The 15785-nt window shown below is 34.5% G+C and overlaps 1 protein-coding gene and 1 long non-coding RNA gene across 3 annotated transcripts; both read left to right on the top strand.

Annotated features, from left to right (window-relative positions):
- The first annotated feature begins 6141 nt into the window (after positions 1 to 6141).
- On the top strand, positions 6142 to 13551 carry LOC102629178 (pleiotropic drug resistance protein 3-like). Of its 2 annotated transcripts, none has more exons than XM_052436623.1 (24): positions 6142 to 6497; positions 6670 to 6793; positions 6884 to 6966; positions 7061 to 7145; positions 7261 to 7420; positions 7530 to 7606; positions 7771 to 7824; positions 7917 to 8007; positions 8099 to 8400; positions 8481 to 8762; positions 8853 to 9166; positions 9363 to 9523; positions 9605 to 9708; positions 9792 to 9945; positions 10033 to 10104; positions 10263 to 10339; positions 10457 to 10762; positions 10855 to 11145; positions 11270 to 11353; positions 11466 to 11599; positions 11685 to 11912; positions 12053 to 12224; positions 12312 to 12566; positions 13139 to 13551. In XM_052436623.1, the coding sequence occupies exons 1-24, from the start codon at positions 6142 to 6144 to the stop codon at positions 13403 to 13405; spliced, it is 4233 nt and encodes a 1410-aa protein (XP_052292583.1). In that variant the 3' UTR covers positions 13406 to 13551. The 2 variants fall into 2 exon arrangements, with proteins under 2 accessions (XP_052292583.1, XP_006477851.2); XM_006477788.3 differs by having other exon boundaries at positions 10033 to 10170; positions 10266 to 10339; positions 10430 to 10762.
- Positions 13552 to 14944: 1393 nt separating this feature from the next.
- Positions 14945 to 15499, top strand: LOC112498310 (uncharacterized). The gene is made up of 2 exons (XR_003065575.2): positions 14945 to 15141; positions 15228 to 15499. It is a non-coding gene; the product is annotated as an uncharacterized LOC112498310 (long non-coding RNA).
- The last annotated feature ends 286 nt before the right edge of the window (positions 15500 to 15785 follow it).

Below are 15785 nucleotides of genomic sequence, written 5' to 3'. Positions count from 1 at the left end.
CCATTGTCTACGCAAACAAGCACTTTTTCTAATTGGCATACAATTGATGTTTCTGTAACTCCTTCAATAGTAACTCCAGATGACTCACATGATCCTTCAAAGTGCGACTGTAAATTAAGATAACGTTAAAGAAAACAAGGACAAACTTCCTCAAATAAGGCTGAAATACTTTATTCATCAATGACTGAAAAGTATGTGGCGCATTTGTAAGACTGAACGGCATAACCACAAATTCGTAATGTCCCTCGTGAGTCCGAAATGTAGTCTTATGCACATCCTCTGGTCGCATCCGTATCTAGTGATATCTCGACTTCAAATCTATCTTTGTAAACATTGATGCCCCATGCAACTCATCCAACAACTCATCGATCACTGGAATAGGAAATTTATCAAGTACCGTTTCCTTGTTCAGCTCTCAGTAGTTGATACAAAATCTCCAGCTCCCATTTTTTTCTTCGCTAACAAGATCGGGTTCGAAAATAGACTCACGCTCGGTTGTATTATCTCGACCTCCAACATTTCCCTAACTAGCCTCTCAATCTCGATCTTCTGTATTTGAAGGTACCGGTATGGTTAGACATTAATAGGTGAAGCCCCTTCCCTTAACACTATTGCATGCTCATGTTCCCGTCGTGGATATAGGCCATTAGGCAACCAGAAAACCCCCTCAAATCGCTCCAACCACTGCTGAATTGATTTCGGAATAACCGTTGATGCCTCTGTCTGTCCTCCTCCCATGCTATATAGCTCCACAAGAAATTCCTACCTTGAGTCTTGAATCGCCTTTATTATGGTTTTTAATGACACTAAAGTTTTGCTCAAACTCGAATCACCCAGTAGCACTATCACCTGACCATTTACCTGAAGCTCAATTGTTAATAGTTTCCAATTCACTTTCATATCTTCTAGCGTCTGCAACCACTTCTTTCCCAAAATTACGTCAGTATTTCCTAAGTCCAATGGAAGAAAATCGTCCACCGCCTGAACCTCTGGTAATAGTAAGATCATCTCTCTGCATATTCCCCTACTCTTTTATACCTTCCTAGTACCCATTACCACCCCAAAACTACTAATGTCTTTCAAACAAAGTCCTAACCGATCTACTACTTTATTAGAAATAAAATTATGGGTTGCACCACTATTGATTAACACTACTACATTCTGCTCCCCTATTCTCCCTCTTATCTTCATTGTATGGTTCGGTGTAAATCTCAATACTTAATTAAGTGAAACCTCAGCGACATTCAAATAAGGATGTTCTTCCTCCTCCACCTTTTTTTCCTCGGCTTCTTCTCCGCCTTCCTCCTCATCACATACAGTTAAGACTTGTAGTGATTTGTCTTTACATCGATGCCCTAGGGAAAAATTTCTCATCACATTGAAAACACAACCCCTTCGCCCTCTTGTCCTGAATCTCTGTCTCTGTGAGGCATTTGAAAATCACTCCTGGCCGTGCGCCACTAGCTCAATCCCTTTGGGAATCTCTCTGTATCCCCTTAATTTGTGTTTTTTGACCTACAAGTAGTGTGCTTTAGAACTCTCGCTAGAACCCCAAGGTATGAGTTTTCTGACCTACCGATGGTATGTTATTTCAGTATAAAAAATCGACTGAATTGCTCTTATTAATCCGTTTTGCTGTGTTCTTGTCCTCAATCATCTGTGCCAACTCCATCGTCTCCCCTAACCTTCTCGGCCTCAACAAGCGTAGCGTGGCTTGGATTTCGGACTTCAGTCCCTTCATAAAATTCCCTTTCAACACTACCTCTGAGACTTCCCCTATATGCTCCGACAACAGCTCAAACTTTTCCTTATACTCCATGATTGTTCTCTCCTAGGTCAAGGCAAAAAACTGTTCATGCAAATCCCCTTCTTAAGTGGCCCAGAATCTCTCAAATAGTCGGTCCTTAAATTGACCCCATGACCTCAATGGTTGTCATTATTCTCGCCATTGAAATCACACAAGCGCCTTTCCCTCCAAACATAACACCGCATCTCGAAGATCATCCTCTTTGATCTTGCTAAGTTTCTTGGAGCTTTATATATCCCCTAAGACCTCTTTAATCCCTTTATGAACCAACAATGCCCTCATCTTGAGCCTCTATGGATGAAAATCATTCTTTCCAGTGAACTTCTCTACATCTAGTTTTTGAATAGCCATTTTTGATCTAAGAATCAGAGATGTAAAGTTCTAATACCAGTTTGTTGGAATTTGATCAGTATTTTCTTGATCTAATACCCCAGGAACAATTGCTACACACTGATTAATGAATTAAGAATCTATTTACAGATATCAAAGACAAACGAACTTGAAACAATAATGAAAAATGATGAAAAACAAGGGAACAAAGTTGTAGAGGTTCAACGATGGTGGCTTACATCCTCTTTGAGAATCAGAGGTATGACCTCCGTTAATGCAAATCGAGATACAAGTTTTCAAGAGAATTTACAAGGAATCCTTTGAATCAAAACACACCCACCAAGATTTATATATAGCTCTAGAAAGATCCAGCAAGTCTATTTGACCTGGTTTTTTTATAACAAATCTACAATTTTCCTGGCCTTTCAACTGTCACTAATAGCTTTTCCATGCGCACGACATGTGAGAATCATAAGTGATCTAAATGACGTCCAATTCTGTTGTTTTAAGTTTATGAAATCTTAAGTGAAACACGTAATATCCACATGCTTTACTAACGTTGATTGTATGACATGCATTAGATGTCGTATGCACAATTTGAAGCTTGCAACTGACACATTCTCGAACACTCACTAACTCAGTTGACAATGTCGTTTGCTTTAGAACTTTGATTCTAGTTCACGCTTAACATTTCTATTTGACATCAATTCCAAATTGGCGAGGAGAAAAAATTAGATCTTTCTTCTACCAAAATCCTAGATGATTTGTATATATGTAAATTTTCTTCTTCACTTTAAAATTTGTAAATATATATAGGATTTAGCTATACCAATGTCACTTAGTGCATAGTTTGTTAAATCTATAAAGATCAATATGCGCTTATTATTCTACTTTGTCCCTATGTTATTGTTACAATACTATTTCATGGCGAGCTTAATTATGGCGACTCTAAAAAATATAATATCGGATTAATATGCTCTTCTTGTATTCAAAGCCCTTGTCGTTGATACTCAAGGTGTTCTAACAAATAATTGGTCTATTTCGTACCTAATATGCAGTTGAGTTAGTACTTCTTGTGGTACTTGTCATCATAGAGTCACAATCTTGAATCATTCAATAATGGGTCTCCAAGGTACCATTATTCCTCCACACTTAGGAAATCTCTCATTCGTTCATGTATATTATTTTCGATTATAACAATTTTCATGGCCATCTGCCAAATGAATAGGGGCAACTACGTCGACTTAGATTCATTAATTTCTTTAAAAATGAATTGAATGCAAGCTTTCCATCATACATTGGTGGCTTATCCAAACTCCAAATATTGATTCTTTGTAATAACAGTTTCACAAGTCCCATTGCAAATTCTTTCAACTTATATGAGAGCTGGGGATTTGTACTTAGGTTTAATATAATTAATGGAAGTATTCATTCAGAGATTGGAAATTTGAGTGAGCTTAGGCACCTGTATCTTAATCATACAAACTTATGTGTATTGCATGTTTGCAGAATTCATTTTTAACTAATAGCATTTAACTAAAAAGGTTTTGTTGCGAAGCCAAGATATATATATATATATATATATATATATATATATATATATATAGAGAGAGAGAGAGAGAGAGAGAGAGAGAGAGAGAGAGATGTTCTAGTATAAGATTTTAAAGTGCGGGAAAATTTAGGAAAACTTTAAAATCGCATAGTTTAAAAGGCTTAAAACTGTAAGCCTTTAAAACCATGCGGTTTTAAAGTTTTCTCAGACTTTAAACTGATGTACTATTAGTAAACAAAACTAAAACTTGTAAATATAACATAAAGCTAATAAATCAACACTAATGGTAAAATATAACATAAATTTTAGAAATAAAACATAAGACTTATAAAAGGAAGGTAAAATAAGTAAATTGCTATAAAACTGGTAAACTGATATACTATTAGTAAACAAAACTAAAACTTGTAAATATAACATAAAGCTAGTGAATCAACCCTGATTGTAAAATATAACATAAATTTTGGAAATAAAAGACAAGACTTGTAAAAAGAAGGTAAAATAAGTAAATTACTATAAAATTGGTAAATTGATGTATTACTGGTAAACAAAACAAAAACTTATAAATATAACATAAAACTAGTAAATCAACACTAACTATAAAATAAAACATAAATTTTAGAAATAAAACACAAGACTTGTAAAATGAAGGTCAAATAAGTAAACTACTATAAAACTGGTAAATTGATATATTACTGATAAACAAAACAAAAATTTACAAATATAACATAAAACAAGTAAATCAATATTAAATGCAAAATAAAACATAAAGTTTGTAGACTATGCCTAAAACTTATGATTAAAAGGCAAAATAAGTAAACTAATATAAGAGTTACCGTAAAAAAGAAAGTTTATTACCTTATATATTTATTGATTTTTTTAATTTAAATTGAATAATGTTAGTTTTGCATTTGTGTAATACATGTGATGTTTTATTAAGGATGAAATTTATGCTCAAAATTGGATTGAAATTTTTTTAATATCTTTCATAGTTGTTGGAAGATGAGGTTATTTTGCGTCTTTCTACACTTCCTCAACAATAACCCTAAATGGCATCCAAATACAAGTAAAAAGTTTGAAACTACATAAAATATGCATAATACTCAAATTAGATATAATTTTATTGATATATCATATTTGTGTCTAGTAATATAAGAATATATTTTTTTATTTTGTTTTTACTTGAACCACATCAAGATAAATAATTGCGCTTAATGAACATGTGTAATGAATAGATACCATCATAGAAAATAGGAAAAAAAAGTATACAAATGTCCTAGAATAAATATAGAATTTATGGTAACCAATTCAATAAAATTATTCTACTTTTTTTAGTATAATTTTTTGTTTAATTAAAGAAAATATTTCGTAAATGAATAAAATATTTTGCACTCAAATTCCTTAGAAACAATGTTAACTTTTTAAATAATTAATAATCGTGCATAAATTTACTAGTTGTACTTTACATATACTATTTCTATGTATAATTTATAATATTTATGTCTATTACGGTATTGATCTCCGAAAAGTGATAATAAAAATGTAATTGTGGAGCATTTAAAATTTTCTCATTTTATTTTAAAATAATTTATACATAAATTATTGGATGCAACTCATGGGTAGTTATTAGCTTCATTGAATGAATCATGCTGCTTTAATTAATTTGCATTTTAATAATGTGAGAAGTAATATTAAAAAATGTAATTGCGGAGCATTTCAGAATTCTCCATTTATTTTCAATTAATTTATACGTATAAACCAGCATGTTTGAGTTTGACAAAGCTTTTCATTTTTGAATGACATGACATACCAACTCCGACGATGCTGATCATGCTGTGTTTGTTATGTCCCAGATAGGAAGTTGAAAAACTTGCACAATATTTTATCTATAAACCGGTGAATTTAGTTTAATTATAAATAAATATTTAATGTCCCTGTTAGTATATGTCCCTGAGTTAATTATAATATTGTCTAATGAAGCCAACGGAATCATCGTTTACTCTGGTTGTAAGCTTAATATTTTAATTAAACTCTTGTCTAATGATGAAGAATGCGCAGTGCAGTCTCGTAATATTTTCTTGATTCTTTAATGAAATTCGAGTTTCTAAAAAGAAAAAAAATTCAACGTTTCATTTTGTTCAATATTAATTTTTATTATCTTAAAAAATAGAATTTAAAACTCTCCATGTATGTCTTCAACGCTGGTGATACGGTAGGTATTCAATTTATTTAACGATAAACTGAAATTAACTTTTAATAATGATGTGAAAGGAATCGAACATCTCTAATCACTTTAAAACTCTCCACTTCATCAGAATATATCATGCATGTTTAACAGCATGCCCTGGCATTAATTTCTGACGCATTGCATTGACTCATCAACTTGTTAGACTATATGTATATCCATCTTTTATACGTGCATGTATAGAATACTGATAGACAAGAGTTGTTGACAATGGCTCAATTGGCAGGTGCCGATGAAATTGAGTCGCTGAGAATTGAGTTAGCTGAGATTGGCAGAAGCATAAGATCCTCATTTAGAAGTTTCGCCTCAAGTTTTCGTGGTGCCATACATGACAATGATGAAGATGAAGATGATGAAGAATGTGACCCGCAATGGGCAGCTGTTGACAGATTGCCAACTTTTGAAAGGGTTACTACAGCTTTGTTTGATGACAAAGATGGCAAACGACTCGTTGATATCACCAAACTTGGAGCTGAGGAGCGGCACTTGTTCATTGAGAAGCTCATCAAACACATTGAAAATGATAACCTGAGATTGCTGCACAAGATCAGAAAGAGATTTGACAGGTATACATGTATATACATATTATATTTAACCTTTTTGTTTCCACTTCTATATGCATGTACCTATCAACTCTCTTTCTAATCTCGTGCAACAAATCTCTCCGAATACCTATACATATAAGTTAGATGTACATATAGGTTATCACACTAGTTTGTAATGTATTGTGTTTTACAGAGTTGGTGTACAGTTGCCTACTGTAGAAGTGAGATATAAGAATCTTGGTGTTGAAGCAGAATGTGAAGTCGTTCATGGGAAGCCTCTTCCCACTCTTTGGAACACAACCAAGAGCGCGCTTTCTGTAAATACCTATGTATTGATTAACTTCCCTGACTTACAGGCACAGTCTAAATAGCTAGCTTGACTGTCAAGTTATTTATGTTTGTAACAGGGTTTCCCCAGTCTGTTCGGTTCAAAGCAAGAAGCAAAGATCAAAATTTTAAAAGATGTCAATGGCATTATTAAGCCTGGAAGGTAGAATCTTAAATTCTGAGACTTTTAACGTCTTTCAATCCTCTAAAATTTTTGTGCGTTATATGTTTGCTTACTTTGCTCTTGCTCATTGCAGGATGACATTATTGCTTGGACATCCAGGGTGTGGCAAAACCACATTGTTATCAGCACTCTCTGGAAAACTAAGTCATTCTCTTAAGGTTTCATGACTCAGTTAATTTTGTGCATCATTCTCTATATTCTCTGGATTTACTTGCATCTTAAGTTTCATTTTTTTTTTCCTCTCCCCTAAGGATTTTTATTCCTCTTTTACAGGTTTCAGGGGAAGTGTCTTATAACGGATACAGACTGGACGAATTTGTTCCTCAAAAAACATCAGCTTATATAAGCCAATATGATCTGCATATTGCTGAGATGACAGTGAGGGAAACAATTGATTTCTCTGCACGTTGTCAGGGTACAGGACATCGAGCTGGTAAGCACACTTTGGTCACAAAAAAATGGTGATTTCTCTATATTTATTGCTTGCCATACCATGCTCTAAAATCGTTACAAATTGAGTAATATTTTGTTTGAGCTTGAAGACAGCATGAAGGAAGTCATTAAACTAGAGAAGCTGGCAGGGATTTTTCCAGACCCTGATGTAGATGCTTACATGAAGGTACATAAATAACATTTCTGAATTATATTATATCTTCACTAGGCCGCTCAATTTGATTCCTCTAGGAAGTACTTCTACAGCATCTTTATACTTCTATATCATGCTAGGTATCGAAAACTGACTGTCTGGCAGTGCATAACTCAGACCAGCATTTTTTATGACAGGCAATATCTGTTGAAGGACTGGAGAAGAACCTTCAAACAGACTATATTTTGAAGGTACTTCATCAAATCTCTTCCACATGACTAAATCTTGCTTCTACCTCGGCACTTTGATGAGATATAATTTTGCATTGTAATTTTTTCGGCAGATTCTTGGACTTGATATCTGTGCTGACACAATCGTTGGAGATCCCATGAGAAGAGGTGTCTCAGGGGGTCAAAAGAAACGGTTAACTACTGGTAGTGTACTGATGTGGGTTGATAAATCTTGTTATATGAACTGTATTAGGTTCAAAAGACTATCAGTTCTTACGCTGGTCGTGTTATGCAGGGGAGCTGATTGTAGGGCCAACTAGAGCACTATTCATGGATGAGATTTCAAATGGCTTAGACAGTTCCACAACTTTCCAGATTGTCTCCTTTCTAAAGCATTTGGTGCATATTACTGATGCAACTGCATTGATCTCACTACTTCAGCCAGCACCAGAGACCTTTGATCTCTTTGATGATGTTATGCTAATGGCAGAAGGAAAGATTGTGTATCATGGGCCACGGTCTTATATTTGCAAATTCTTTGAGGATTGTGGTTTTAGGTGCCCGGAAAGAAAAGGCGTTGCTGACTTCCTTCAGGAGGTAGGTTGAAACGTTCCATATTTGTCTCACTTGTATAATTCTATGAATGAGAATTGTGTTGCTAATTTATATTATTTCAGGTTATATCTCGAAAAGATCAAGAACAATATTGGCACAGCAAAGACCATCCGTATAGTTATGTTTCTATGGACCAGTTCATTACAAAGTTTAAAACTTCTCATCTTGGCCTGAAGCTAGAGGAGGAGCTTGCACATTCATTTAATAAGTCTGAAAGTCACAAGAAGGCTCTATCTTTTAAAAAGTACTCATTAACTAAATGGGAACTGCTTAAAGCTTGCGCAACAAGGGAATTCCTTTTAATGAAGAGAAATTCTTTCATATACGTGTTCAAATCCACACAGGTAGCTTCCTCTATGTTTAAATGGTTCAATTCACATGACGGCAATATACCTTTTTATGTAAATGCAATTTTGGATTCTTTGTTGCTGCAGTTGGTCATCATAGCTTCAATAACAATGACTGTATTTTTGCGCTCACAATTGGCTGTTGATGTCCTTCATGCAAATGCATACCTGGGTGCTCTGTTCTATGCACTGATGATACTCATCGTAAACGGGTTTCCAGAATTGAACATGACAGCCTCAAGACTTGCAGTTTTCTACAAACAGAGAGACTTATGTTTTTATCCCGCTTGGGCTTATGCTATTCCAGCTTCTATTCTAAAAGTTCCACTTTCACTTCTAGAATCATTTGTTTGGACCTCCCTTACCTACTACGTTATTGGTTACAGCCCTGAGGTTGGAAGGTGAGACTTATGTACATACTTATTTAAAGCTTCTTGGGATAAAAAATAACAACTTTAGGCTTCAGAGATAAATACTAACGTTCTAAAAGTTCAACTGAGAAGTACCAAAATTGTTTCTTGTTAAGCACGTATAAAATCTTGCTTATGTGTGCATAGTTTTCTTCTTCAACAAGCATAACTATGTTGCATTTCTCAGGTTCTTTCGCCAATTCCTTCTCTTATTCACCGTGCACCTAACATCAATATCCTTATTTCGTGCTATTGCCTCACTCTTCCGAACTGTGGCTGTTTCTTTGATGATTGGCACTATGGCTATATTAATGCTTTTGTTATTTGGAGGCTTTATTATCCCCAAAAGTAAGATTTCTCAAAGCCCCATCTGTATCCATGTTAATAAATAATCATACAGCAATTGCACTTACTGGTTTGTGATTGCAGAATCCATGCCTTCTTGGCTTAAGTGGGGATTTTGGGTCTGCCCTCTGACATATGGGGAGATAGGCCTGACTGTTAACGAATTTCTTGCTCCTCGCTGGGAAAAGGTAATAATTTAATACTGAACAGATAGATAATAACTGTCTCGTCGTACTATCCAAACAAAAATGAAAAGTTGCTTAATTCACAGATAACATCTGGAAACACGACTGTCGGGAGGCAAACACTGGAAAGCCGTGGATTGAACTTTGATAGTTCTTTCTACTGGATATCAATTGCTGCTTTGATTGGTTTCACGGTGCTTTTCAACGTTGTTTTTACCTTGGCTTTGACTTTCTTGAAATGTGAGTTTTCCTTTCACTGTTTACTCAACTCTTTAGAATCACTTGTCATAGTGTTAATTGTCAACTGAAAAATTGATCTATATTCAGCTCCAGGAAAGTCCCGCACCATAATTGCTTACGAAAAATACTCAAAACTACAAGATCAGAAAGATGGCAGCAGTGGCTCAGACAGAGACAAGAAACATATTGATGCTCCTCTAAAAACTACTGCAGGACCAAAAAGGGGTGAGCAACCATTAGTTTGTTTCTATTTTTCCATCCATGTCGATAATGAGTTCTTTTGTACATTTTCTCACGGGTCTCACTCATTGATGAAGTAGGAAAGATGGTTCTACCCTTTGAGCCCCTGACATTAACATTTGAGGATGTGCAGTACTATGTAGACACCCCTTCGGTAATCATATAACTAATGCTGAAGTGTAGGAAGCAATATATACGAGCTGACATGGTTGGTTAATTAATTATGTTATTATTTTCATCACAGGCAATGAAAAAGAGAGGTTTCAATCAGAAAAAGCTTCAGCTTCTGTCTGATATTACCGGTACATTTAGGCCTGGCATTCTTACAGCATTGATGGGTGTTAGTGGAGCTGGGAAAACAACTCTGATGGATGTTCTCTCGGGAAGAAAAACGGGTGGTATTATTGAAGGAGATATAAGAATTGGTGGGTACCCCAAGGTTCAACACACATTTGCCAGGATATCAGGTTATTGCGAGCAAAACGACATCCATTCTCCTAATATTACAGTTGAAGAATCAGTAATATTTTCTGCTTGGCTGCGACTTTCACCTGAGATTGATTTAAAAACTAAAGCTGTATGTTTCTTCTTGGGCTTGACTGAATGTTTGCTCTTGGATTAATCATTTTGATTGAATAAACTGAATTATTTTTATTGACCTTCCCTCAGGAATTTGTTAATGAAGTCCTTCAAACTATTGAGCTTGACGGAATTAAATATTCACTAGTGGGTTTGCCAGGAGTGAGTGGATTATCAACTGAGCAACGCAAGAGGCTAACTATAGCTGTGGAGCTTGTTGCCAACCCTTCCATCATCTTTATGGATGAACCCACTTCAGGTTTGGATGCTAGAGCAGCTGCAATTGTTATGAGAGCAGTGAAGAACGTTGTTGAAACAGGAAGAACAGTCGTTTGCACCATCCACCAACCAAGCATCGATATCTTTGAAGCATTTGATGATGTAAGACTTTGGTCACCAAGTATCTATCTGATGAAAATTTTAAAAAGAAAATTGAATGGTATGTGCGTGATCACAGTTTTATACCATTTAACAACAATTCTAATACACCTTGATATCAATGCAGTTAATTCTAATGAAGAACGGAGGACGCATCATCTATTCTGGGCCACTAGGTCAGCATTCATGTAAAGTTATCGATTACTTTCAGGTCAGTTTATTATTGTACAAATTTGGCAGTAGAAGTTCAAAATATTCATCTTTCCCTTTTACAAACTAAAATCATTGATCCTGATTTTACTTCCTTTTAATTCTTGCAATAGAGTATCCCCGGGGTATTGAAGATTAAGGACAATTATAATCCAGCAACATGGATGCTAGAGGTTTCTTCTAGCTCTATAGAGACTGAGCTTGGTGTTGATTTTGCGCAAATCTATAGGGAATCGCCCTTGTACCAGTGAGTAAAAATCTCCGGATGCCCTTCAAATAATCAGATTCCAGTGTTTAGCTTATAAATTACTCTTTCACCTTTCTGACTTTAGGGATAACAAGGAACTGGTAAAGCAATTGAGTTCACCATCTCCTGGTTCAAAGGACTTGCACTTTCCTACCCATTTTCCTCAAAATGGTTGGGAGCAGTTTAAAGCATGCCTGTGGAAACAGAACTTATCTTATTGGAGAAATCCTTCATACAACTTGAGACGCATTGTTTTTACGTGTGCTATGTCTTTGCTGTATGGTATACTGTTTTGGCAGCAAGGAAAGAAAATGTGAGTCAATCCAATCTTACTGATGTTATCTCATTACTTTGAAAATGAGCTTGAATTAATCTTGTCGCACTTTTGCAAGCAAAAAAGCCCTTCGAAATGACAATGTGTTTCTTTTTTTTTCTTTTTCTTTTTTTCCCCAGAAAAACCCAGCAAGAAGTGTTCAATATCTTTGGTGCAATGTACTCGGCAGCAATCTTTTTTGGCATAAACAACTGCTCGTCAGTTGTACCGCTTGTTGCAACAGAGCGAACAGTCCTATACCGAGAAAGATTTGCAGGAATGTACTCCCCATGGGCATATTCATTTGCACAGGTTCTAATTTACTTTGCAAAAATGCATTAGCTTGTCAACATAACTCTTTTACTTTTTCTTCAAGTTACTGAGATTGTGTAATTGCAGGTGCTTGTTGAGGTTCCCTACTTGTTCATTCAAGCAGTTATTTATGTGATCATCACATATCCTATGATCGGTTATTATTGGTCTGCATATAAGATATTCTGGTCACTTTACGGCACGTTCTGCAATCTTCTATACTTCAACTACATGGGAATGCTGATGGTATCATTGACACCAAATGTTCAACTGGCTTCTATTTTGGCTTCATCTTCTTACTCGATGCTTAATCTGTTTTGCGGGTACAGCATAACAAAACGAGTAAGTTCCTATATCTTGTTCAAATGCAACAAACTTTGATTATGATTCTTGATCTTTGACAGGAAACCCACAAAAAGAAAAAAAAAAGAAAAAAAAAAGAAAAAAAAAGAAAGGACTTATTGGCATTCATTATGTAAGATCCGTCTCCATTTATCTTCTGAGCCTCGACATTGATTCTTCCTTCCGTCAAAATTTATGAACACACAGTGATAGAATGGCCAACTTGGCTCTTGCTTTCATTGCCAAATATACAAATCTCTTCCGACTACTAGCTCTTGTTCAGGCTATGAAGCTGCCACAAAGCAACCAACAACTATTGTTACCATCAAAATATTCATTATGATGCTGAAATGTCTCAAACTTATTTCAATTCTGACACATGAATCATAAAATATTCAGTTTGGATATTCTGCGATGTAGATTTTGGACTTCCATTTCGTCTTGCTTCATGCTAATTACTCATGTCAAGTTCAAGTAATTCAGCGTTTAAGTTACCATTAGCTATGAGCAAGTCTGTAATTTACAAAATACAGATGCTCGGTGCTGATTGATTTTTTTTTACTTTCTTGCAGCAAATTCCAAAGTGGTGGATATGGGCGTATTACTTGTGTCCCACATCTTGGGTACTAAATGGGATGCTATCTTCACAATATGGAGACATAGAGAAAGAAATATCAGCATTTGGCGAAACCAAAACTGTTTCTGGTTTCTTAGATGATTACTTCGGCTTTAATCATGATCTTTTAGGAGTTGTTGGTATTGTGCTTCTAATCTTCCCCATTGTATTCGCTTCTCTTTTTGCATACTTCATTGGAAAGCTGAACTTCCAAAGGAGATGAGTGTATTATTAATTCATTAGTTAGTTAATTAATTTATTGGAGTTGTAAAGCTTGAAGAAATGGAACGGACAATCTTGTTGTAGCATAAGCAAACTTAAGTTATAAGATGGCCTTTTCTTCTGGCCACTTGAAATGCCTCTACTCAAGGCACTACCGCATATTCATTATATCAGCACAGATATCGAATCCAAGAATCTAAGAAGACACAATATTGAAATGTTCGAGAGACTCCATTCCAGTTGAACTATCCTGTTCTGATTGAAGAATCTTCAACTGCAATTACCTGTAAGAGCATGTTAACAACTTCATTATCATCTATAGTTTTGTACAACAAAAGCTTGAACGTCAGTAAATATACCTTCGTGGGTATGGTTATATCTTGCTTCTTTTTTCTTTTCTGATAACTTACTATTAACTACATATTGAGTCCTTCTCTCATATGGGCGTGCTCTTTTTTTTATTTTATTTTTTTATACGAGTAAGCTATTATACCATATATTTTAAAAGAATTATTGTTCAATATAGAGCCAGTGTCTAATTAATTATAAAGTCATATAACTAAATAATAACATGTCCACATGAAAAAAAAATGATGGCACCCCCAACAAATTGAAAATTGAACAAAAAATTTGGCATTGTGACAAGAAAAATTATACTAATATTAAACAAAGTGTCTTTTCTAAAATCGAACAGGCTGGACATTAACAAGGAGAAAAATTTTATTTTATCTTTTTTTCTCTTTTCAAAATCTATTAAAAGAAGATAAATCTTTGTAAATTTATCTGTCTTCATTATTCTTTTAGTGTGGAGATTTTCAAATTTTTGAGAATTCAAGTAATATTCCTACCACAAAATGCTTTTGTTGTACTTTGAACCGCCTTACCTAGTGACTCTATCATCAGTTATAACCATGTACATATATGCACTTGCATGTTTACTCTAAAATGTCTTATGACGCTGTATTATGCTATCTTTTAGCCATAGATGTGTTAACGAAGATATGAGATTTTTATTATACACAAAGATGTCCCTCCAAACTTAGTTGAATTTTTCACCAATTGGCTGCATATATGCTTCAACTGATGCAGCTCGTCAACAGTTAATTACTTCAATATAGTTAATTTTGGCTACTGAGTCCCGTCTTTTGGCATTATCGAAAAAACGCTTTTGTGTTCATTTTGTAGTTTCTTTGTCAAATCTTTATAAGAAATAAAACGCTTCACGTGCATACAGTAAAAGCTAGCCCTGAATACATTTTCGAAATCACTTCTTCAAACATAAAAAAAGACAAAGCAGAGAAGTGCTTTTGCTAGAACAACCACATTTTGGCAGTTCTGTGCTGGCCACATTTTCAAAATGAAAATAATGCTTTGAAAGAAAGGCTAAAGAAAAGATTCGATCTATTACTGATATTAGTTGTCTTGTATTAATGATTGCCGACAATCTATACCCCCGGAGTCAAAAAGTTATTCAATCAATTGTTATTGTTGTTGGCACTCAATAATTTGTTGGCAATATTAGTAAGATTTATTATTTTAGCTTTCCCATTCAACCACCTTGCACTGTCTGCTACCTCATTACATATATATATATACACACTATATACATTATATTGTTATATCCAACCCGCAAGAACTCGCAAAAGCAACTTCCTTTTGTGTTTTGATTATAGTTCAGCAGAAGCTAGCAGAGATATTTTCTGATTAATTTGAAGACTATGAAAACCCCTTGGGCAGGTTTTTAATAGGGCAACTTCATTTGAGTTTTTTTTTTCTCTTAATATATGTATTCACGAATAAATTTTCTAATATGAATTTTTCAGGAAAAGACGAGTGGTTGGAGGGCCATCCTAGGAAAATTTCAAGTATGCTCGATGATGAGAAAGCCAATAAAGATAATCTTGATCTTCTTATTGTTCTTCAATATGGAAGAAATCCAGACTATACTGGTTAAGTTCGTATAAAAAAAATAATTATCTTATTACCTATTAATCCTATGTCGATTTAGTTTAATGCAACTGATAATCTCTTTAAGAGATTTGAAAAATAAATAACCGAGTTGATGAATAAAGCTTCTTCACTACTTTTGCATTAACGTTGCTGCATATATATATATATATATATGTACAATCCTAAAGCCTTAATAAGGATAAAATCCTAAGTTGTCTAAAATTACAGATTCACAATGATATACAAATCTAATTTCCTTAAATACAAAACCGACTTTTATATGTACCGACTTCTATACGTTAATAAGATTGTTTATTTTTATGTAGTCTATCTTCTTAAAATAAACAAATTAGTAAATAAAAATTAACATATCATATATCAGATTAATTATGCTCTCTCTTTCTAAACCTTTTTTTGAAATAAATTCCACC

The sequence above is a fragment of the Citrus sinensis genome, chromosome 3 (genome assembly GCF_022201045.2).
Source record: "Citrus sinensis cultivar Valencia sweet orange chromosome 3, DVS_A1.0, whole genome shotgun sequence".
NCBI lineage: Eukaryota > Viridiplantae > Streptophyta > Magnoliopsida > Sapindales > Rutaceae > Citrus > Citrus sinensis.
This window is presented reverse-complemented; position numbering and strand designations above follow the sequence as displayed.

Excerpts from the sequence above, each read along its gene's own strand:
- LOC102629178 (XM_006477788.3), top strand. The coding sequence starts at position 6,142 with ATGGCTCAATTGGCAGGTGCCGATGAAATTGAGTCGCTGAGAATTGAG. Across the intron at positions 6,794-6,883 it reads CAACCAAGAGCGCGCTTTCT|GGTTTCCCCAGTCTGTTCGG; the intron begins GTAAATACCTAT and ends TGTTTGTAACAG. Across the intron at positions 11,146-11,269 it reads TCTTTGAAGCATTTGATGAT|TTAATTCTAATGAAGAACGG; the intron begins GTAAGACTTTGG and ends ATATCAATGCAG.